This window comes from Rhineura floridana, chromosome 5 (assembly GCF_030035675.1).
Source record: "Rhineura floridana isolate rRhiFlo1 chromosome 5, rRhiFlo1.hap2, whole genome shotgun sequence".
In the NCBI taxonomy this organism is placed as follows: domain Eukaryota; kingdom Metazoa; phylum Chordata; class Lepidosauria; order Squamata; family Rhineuridae; genus Rhineura; species Rhineura floridana.
The window spans coordinates 186,364,356-186,372,433 of NC_084484.1; the positions used below are offsets into that span (position 1 = coordinate 186,364,356).

At 50.7% G+C, this 8,078-nt stretch overlaps 1 protein-coding gene across 1 annotated transcript in view; it reads left to right on the top strand.

The window, feature by feature from the left end:
• Positions 1 to 365: 365 nt before the first annotated feature.
• PHOX2A (paired like homeobox 2A) overlaps positions 366 to 8,078 on the top strand; it is a 10,909-nt gene continuing 3,196 nt past the window's right edge. The window contains exons 1-2 of the mRNA XM_061629655.1: positions 366 to 588; positions 7,927 to 8,078. The exon at positions 7,927 to 8,078 is cut by the window's right edge and continues 36 nt beyond it. Of these exons, the coding sequence (XP_061485639.1) occupies positions 366 to 588; positions 7,927 to 8,078 (375 nt within the window). The remainder of the gene's footprint in view (positions 589 to 7,926) is intronic.

Genomic DNA, 8,078 nt, shown 5'->3' on the forward strand with positions numbered 1-8,078 from the left:
GCGCATCGGGACACCACCCGAAAGGGTTAAGGGCTGGCGGAGTGATGGACGGGGAGGGCGGGGCGGTGGGCAGCCCTCTCCCTCCCCCCCCCGCTCCCCCCGCCTCCCCCCAATAGACTCCGGGCGAGATTGTCATGCAAAGGATCCGCCGCCTCGTCTCCCCGGAGCTTGGCCAACTATATCATCCGCCCGCCCCGTCGGTCCGGCAGCAAAGCGGGAGGCGCGGCGCGGGGAGCACCTGCGAGGAACCTCCGGAGGGCCAAGTGGAGGGACTTCCTCGGGCCGGAGCGCCCCATCCTCTGCTCCCCGCCGGCCCACCCGGCCCGGTGTCCCCGCGTGGCCCGGCCCGGCCCGGCTGGCTCTCCATGTACAAGATGGATTACTCCTACCTGAACTCGTACGACTCCTGCATGGCCGCCATGGAGGCGTCGGCGTACGCGGACTTCAACTCCTGCAGCCAGAGCAACACCTTCCAGTACAACCCCATCAGGAGCAGCTTCGGCGCCAACCCGGCTTGCCCGCCGCTCAGCACCGCCAACTGCACGCTCGGCGCCCTCCGGGACCACCAGCCCTCGCCCTACGCCACAGGTAAGGCCGCTGCCGCCCCGTCGAGAGCCCAGCAGCCCTCCAGAGGGCTCGGCTTGGGCAGGGGACGCCAAAGGGCCCGCTTTAGACGGCTGCGCTGGGGAGGTGGTGGCGGCTCGGCGGCCAAGGGCGCACGACGCGAGGAGGGGCTTCCGCCTCAGCCGAGGGGAAACGGGCGGAGCGCGGGGGTCTCCCGGCAGAGCCCCGGTGCCCCTCCGACGCCGGCGCTTCCTCTGCCGCTCTTGCTCTCTCTGGGTCCTTTATTTTTGTTTTGCGAGCCGCACGACCCTCGTCGCTTTATTGCCTTCCCCTTCGGAGAGCGGGAAAAGTAGCAACCCACCAGGTATAAACCAATTTTGTAAAATGCAGTTATAAAGATATAACATTTGTGCCTAATCGAGTTAAGGGCTCCGTAGCCCTCTGTTCACAGCCAAAACAAATTAGCGGGTAATCGAGTTACGGCAAATGGAGGGATTAGATCAAGAAACCTAATTTGATATTTTGCAGAAATAGCTCCTAGAAATATTTTTTATGGAATTTATTAATCTGGAGGAAGGGTCAGGCGCTTGTGGTTTCAGACTTGCAGGAAAAGGTTTGTCTGGCTGCCGAACAAGGGTGCAATCCAGTTCATACTGAAATCGTCGAAGACCCAGTTTCATAGATCAGGACTGCAGCCCGAGGCAATAAATAAACAAGTAAATAAATATGATGTGCCTTGTTGTAGTTATCCCCGATTATCTATAAAAATTTACAAAGCAAATTTGTAACTGACTAAAACTGTGTTGGAAATTGACCAGAAAAGGAGTTTGCGTTTACAAAACCTCCCCTCCTAAGTGTGGGCTTCTGGATTCGTCTGTTGGTGCAAAAAGCTACGAAGAACCTTATGGCACCCTGAAGATGAACAGGTTTACTTTGCCACAGATGATCTGTTTGTCTTTAAGGTGCTACACAAGATTCTTTCCGGTTCCTCTCTAAACACTCTTCAGAGACTCTTTCGCCTCCCATTCCTTGAAAGAAATCCTGGGTTTGGGGAGTTAATCCGCATCCACGCGTTGAAGCGAGCATCCTTCCTTGGGATGCCCGTCTAGGGTTGAAGAAGATGCGTTTCTCATCGGCGTCCTCCCTTATAACTGTGCACAAACGAGTCAGGACACACACATACACATATCTCCCTTACTTCCATTTCCCTCGCTTTCTAATTTCCTCTGCAACAATTTCCACCGAGGAAGAGGTCTGTGTAACTCTAACCCTTGCATGCACCTCTTACCCCAAAGGTGTTATCTTCCGCAGGAGCATTTTTTATCTGAGACCAACCTGAATTGAACAACCGGGCGATTAATATTCTGGCTAAGAGGAAATTCCGTTGTAAATGTAATGAAATGAAATTTGGGGTGAGGGTGGCTTGCAGAACCCTGCCAATTTTAACCCAAAAGTCTCCTTCATCTTCCCATTTTGCTGTTGAGGGGGGGATATGGTGGGTGTATCCTTCAATGGCATGCTGCTTTGCCTTTGAAAAACCACAGCCGCATCGCACAATTGTGTGATCGGTTTTTAAAATGTAATTCCGATTTGGAAGAATCTGGGCACGATCCAAGCGGACATTGGGCACGCAGAGAAGTAAGTTTCTCTCTAAGTAATTGGGCCTTGGGTTTGGCCTCAATGTCCCACTGAATCCAGTGGGGAGGGGATAGCGAAGTATCCCTTAAACCCCGCAGCTGAATTTAATGGGCGCTGCCACCTCGAAATTTACTCCGGTTTCATTCGTTCCTCCCCATCTCCAGTTAATTCCTAGCATGGGTGAAATACAATCCGGATGTGCAGCTCCGCGTTGCAACCGTCGGTTGGTGTGCAAGTTCTGAAGGACGGTTTCGTTAGCCGTCCCAAGCACGTCCCAAACCCGTTTTCTCCACTGTCAGTGCAACAAACGAATTCCGATTTAGTAACAAACGTCAGAACGTCGTTTTGTTTATTGTTATTTGTCTTGAAAGATCAACGCTCCGAGATTTGGGAGACCGTCGGCCCCCCTTAAGGGAGACAGCCCGCTCCCCCTCCTCGGAAAGCGAATTCCATTTTGCCTGAACATCTCCCTGAAATCTACATTCTTTGCATTTTTATGAAGATATGAAAGCTATGGAATGAGTCTGAAAAATGAAAGTGGTTTTGAAGAGGGTTGTAGGGACTTGATTAAGTGGGGTAAGAGTAACTCCTGATCTTTTGTTCATGTTCCAGAAGGAGGGTAGGGTCAGATGGCTAGGCTTGACTACCTTTACCTGTGATGCTCCGACTGACTTCCTTCCGTCCAGACTGATATGCTTAGGAAAGCTTATCTCTCTCCCCCCCCTCCAACTTAGTTAGTTAGTTAGTTAGAACTAGGGTTGCCTTTCCACCTATTATGTATTTCTATAAATAACGTAGCTTTTCTTATTTTACTAAGTCTTAAGTCTCAGGGATCTCAATGCAGGGCAAAAGTCTGCCACTTAGGTAAACGCACACACTGGCACATGCACATCTCAGACCGTTGACGATCTCTGTTAATATCTATAAAAATTTACATAACATTTACAGAGATCCGGATTTAATGAACTTCCCGTCAGTGTCAAGGCAGTTTTGTAGCTGACTAGTTTGTAACTGACCAAAGCGTGGGTTTCCGTTGGCAAATCCCACAGCAGGTGACCAGTATTTAGAAAAGAAAACGTCCGGTTCCCTGCTCCAGTTTGAAGCGGAGTGGAGCGATGTGGCCGCGACGTCCAATAACGACCACTGTCAAACGAGAGGGAGCGCGGACGCGGCGAGATCTTTGCATCAGGAGAGTGGGCACGGGTGCGCCAGACTTGCACCAGTCCATCCCGGATCTCTGGGCCGGCAAGCCCGCGCAGAGTGGCGAGGGGCTTCCCCTAAACTCACGTCTTCAGTTCCCACCCGTCGACAAAAGCCTGGCCCACCGCGTGTGCTCGCAACCAACTGTTCCAGGATGACCATTTTCTTGAACTGCAATATGCATTCGGAACCGTACCGTGGAAGGAAAGCATCGAGGCGGACGGCTTTCCTGCGCAAACCCCCGTCGGGATCCCAGGGCAGCGCCGCGTCAAGCTCGGCGTCTTCTGTGTAGAAGGAGGTCCCTCTGGATACCTTCATGGTGCAATGGGCCTTGCTCCCAGGCGAGTGAGTGTAGAATAGCAGTCTTAATGTGGCTCCGGATCCACGAAGCAGCGGCGTCACCCTAAATTCTTGGCTCCTCTGAAAAGTAACCGCGCGGCCGCGGCTCCGACTCAGGTGGGCTCCCGCTGAAGGTGTCTGAGGATTTAACTGAAGGCAAAACAGAGTGCAGGAAAGGCGAAGAGGCCGCTGCTTCTCACAGGATTATTTTTACTTTCGACTATGCTAATCCCACTAGAATCAAGAAAGGAAGCGCCACTTATTCCAACAGGACGCATCTCGAAAGGGGGCCGACATGTTTTCTCTTCCTTTGCTGTCTCCACCGACTCAAATGTTCTCCCAGACCCAGGCAAATTTTAATAAAATAAATACAATTTGCCACCGTGACTTCACCTCACCCTTCGTGACATCGAACGCGGAGCAGCAGAACAGCGACAGCCCGTTAATAAATAATCAAGAGTTTTCACCGGATTTTAAAAATAATTTTTAATATCAGTATGGCAAGGTTCCTCCTATTTCATGATAGGCCATAAATCCGCATAACACCCAACTGACTTCATCTAGACTGCTTATGGCTCCGTCATGCGTCATGTACACCTCAAGACACTCCTTGGCCCTGCTGAGCCCCAAAATGCAAACGGCTCACCTGATCTCAAATAGGACTTGAGCCAGAAGCCAGCGAGGTCTGGGCGAAAAGGAGTTTAAAAGAACGTTAGTTTAATTTTCTCGCGCACCAGATGCCACGCACGTTTTGCTGCAGAGTAATTGCACCAAGTAATTCTGCCCAGAATCGCCTCCACAGCTTGCTTGAACCCCTAATGTGAAGGAGCGGGAACAAGCGAAGCCAGTTAACTGGAAACGGCTGGGAATGCGCCACGACGCAGCCCTCTGCACAGCACCCTGCGCATTGACCAGAAAGCCCTTTCAGCGAACCGCGACGGTTTGGATGACTCTTCTTCGGCCAAAGCCGTGCCGCGGCGCCGTCTGTTCGTGAGGTCCCCATCAAAAGGGGCTTCTGTCCCTTCGAGGAAACGCGCGCAGCGGGATCTCCGGGGGAAGCGAGTGCCGGAGCCTGCCCAGCCGCTAGGCCTCCGTCAGATGGGCGAGTGCAGACTTTGCTCTGAAGCCGCAAGCTAGGCAGGTAAGGAGACGTCCTTCCGAGGCCGCCCGGAGGTGAGCACCTCGGTGACCTGTCGCCTGGGGCGCGCGACCCAATGCAGGCCGCCTCGACACGTAGAAGCAGCGACGTGCAACTGCGCCGCAGATCGAGATGCCAGGAAGACTCGCCTGGACCGTGTGATCAACGCAAACCGGAGTCACTCCGCATCACGGCGGTGCAGTCGCTGTTTCCTACAGGCGCGGCCGCCTCAGGCCCTGGCTTGAGTGTCTCCTGCCCGTCGTCTTCGCAGTCCTCCCTGCGGGTCCCGCCGCCTTCTCCAGGGACTGGGCTGCGGGACCACCAAGCAGGCACCCTCCCGGCCGGCATGGGCGGGGTCCAGGGCTACGAGCTCGCTGGAGGGCTTTGCCCAGCACGAGGCCAATTCATTGGGACTTCTCCTCCAAGGAGCCCCGAAGCTCTGGCTCTCCTTTTAAGTGTGCAGGTTTTCTTCAGGCACCACTTCTTACCTAGGCACATCAGGGGCTGACTTACACTTGTTGGAATATGTGGTTCAACTGGAACTGGTGAGTTGAGGCTGCATGGAGTTAACAAGGGTAGCTAGAGAGGAGACCTCCTGATGGCTAGGCTAATGCCTCTCCTTTGATCTCCTGCTGACTCTCCCTTCCTACTAGACTGATATGCAGAGGATGTTGACCACATCTCCTTCCTCCTGTTGGCTTATCAAATCAAAAGTATGGACAAGACTACTATGAAACCTTTGCTCCTGTAGTCAAACATACAAGGATCAGAACTCTTCTGTTGCTGCTAACAAGGGAATTCAGGTGGAGCACATGGATTTAAAAACAGCATTCTTGCATGGAGAAATAGAAGAGGAAATCTACACGCAGCAACCACCAGGGTTTGAAGTTCCAGGAAAGGAAACCCTAGTGTGTAAACTTCAGAAATCCACCTATGGACTTAAACAGGCTGCCAGAGCCTGGAATGAGAAACTGTGCAAAATGCTCTTGAAGGAAGGCTTTGTACAAGGCAGAGCAGAGCCATGCTTGTACAGCAGATTCAAGAACAATAGATGGACTACTTACTGGTTTGATGACCCACTGTTGGCTTATCACCTCCTTCCTCTTCTTCTTCGTTCTCTTCAGAGGGAGAACAGACATCTTCTCTTTGTCTCTCCCTCTCCTCCCAGCATGAGGGCAAACGCTAAGCTTAGTGTTTGGTCTCCAACTCAGCTAGTTAGCTAGATATAGGACTCTTTCCTATCAAGTATGTACTTCCAGAATAAAGAAGTTATTTCTTATTTTGAAGCTTAACGTCTCAGTCTGACTAATTCCAGGGAAGGTGTAATCTTTAGCAAATCTTCAAACACACAAAGCTCACTCAGATGCTCGTGCCTAATTTCGCTACTCTGCAACAACACTGAGCCAGGCCCTTGGTCCATCAAGCTCAGTATTGTCTGCACTGACTGGCAGCATTCTTCAAGGCTTACAGCAGGGCCTTTCCCCCAACCTTTCCTGGAGATGCTTGGGGATTGACTAGGGGACCTGCTGCATGCAAAGGTGGTGCTCTGTCACCGAGCTATGGCCCTTTCCCAAATGAACCATATGGCAAACACAAGAAGCTGCCTTTTCCTGAGTCAGACCATTGGTCCATTTAGCACAGCATTGTCTGCACTGACTGGCAGTGACTCTTCAAGGTGTCAGGCAGAGGGCTTTTTTCCCAGCCCAATTTGGATAGGCCAGGAATTGAACCTGGCACCTTCTGCATGCAAAGGAGGTGCTCTGTCACTGACCATCCCCAAACAACAGTTAATTTTTTTACAGATGAGGAGGTGGGGATGGAGAGTAGAGCATTTCTTATTTTAGATGAGCTCTTTCTAGAGCCTCATCTTTGTTGCTTCTGCCACAGAAGACCACCATGTTCATAAATGATGAGGTATAAATAGCAGCTGCTTAGATATCAATATTTATTTATTTTTATAATTTTAGTACATTTATAGCATACTTGTCTATATTGGCGGGCAGCTTACAAACTTCAAGCAATTAATTATAAAATATATTTAATAATCAGTAGAGGATAAAGCAACATGATTTCCTGGTTATATTTATGTTCGTTATTGATGATTGGCTATAAACGGCATTTGGGCTATCTTAAATTGTCTGACATCGGCAGGTGTAGTCAGACACAAGGCTTCAGGATTCATTCTGCCAAGGAGTTCTGTATAAATCTAAAAGATTGCCTGCATCTCTAGGAAGTGCCATTGGTGCTGGTTCATCTCTTCTCCAGAAATCCTTAATATAAATAATTTTGAGGGGTGTAATTTCTATAGCTCTGGCCATAATGCTTGGATAATTTTGAAAACCTGTCTTTGCATACTTAAAACTCCTTTAAGTACAAGTAGGTGCATTCTTGTTGCCCTTTATGATGACACCAATTATGGGACTGTGATTATACAAGCACCAGCTTAGATACCAGCTTGCAGTTCAGCTTCCTAGCTTTAAAAACATCTTTCTTCTCTGGGTCCTGGAGTTGGCAGGGGGGGCACTCTGAACTCTCACCCACCCTGCTTCTATAATTACTAATACTTAGCAGTGATATAGTGCTTTACCATGTACAAAGTGTTTATATATATTATTTCAGGGGTTGTAAATTGTATAATTATTTCCATACTGTGGATTTGGGGTGGTGGAAACTGAGGCTGAGAGGCAGTGGCTTGCTTAAGGTCACCTGGTGAGTCGACAGCTGAAGAAGGCAAAGGGGATGAAGGTGGGAGATTCTGTGACCCTCCAAGCCAGCCTTCCTGAACCTGGTGCTCTCCAGCATCATACGGCTGTGCTGGCACGGGCTGATGGGAGTTGTAGTCCAAAGCCTCTGAGGGGCACCAGTTTGGGGAAGGCTCTTCCAAATCAGCAAGACTGGAAATTGACAGGGACAGCCTCAGCACCATCAGGTGCAGTGGGCACAGCCCCCCCCCCACCCAATCACTGTTATGCACAGGTCCACGTCTTCCTTCGAAGGCAAGGTCACCCACCCACTCTCATTCTCTGTCTCTCTCATACCCCCATCAGTTCCCTACAAGTTCTTTTCGGACCCCTCCACCATCAACGAGAAAAGGAAGCAGCGTAGGATCCGGACCACATTCACCAGCTCGCAACTGAAGGAGCTGGAGAGAGTCTTCGCAGAGACCCACTACCCTGACATCTATACCAGGGAAGAGCTG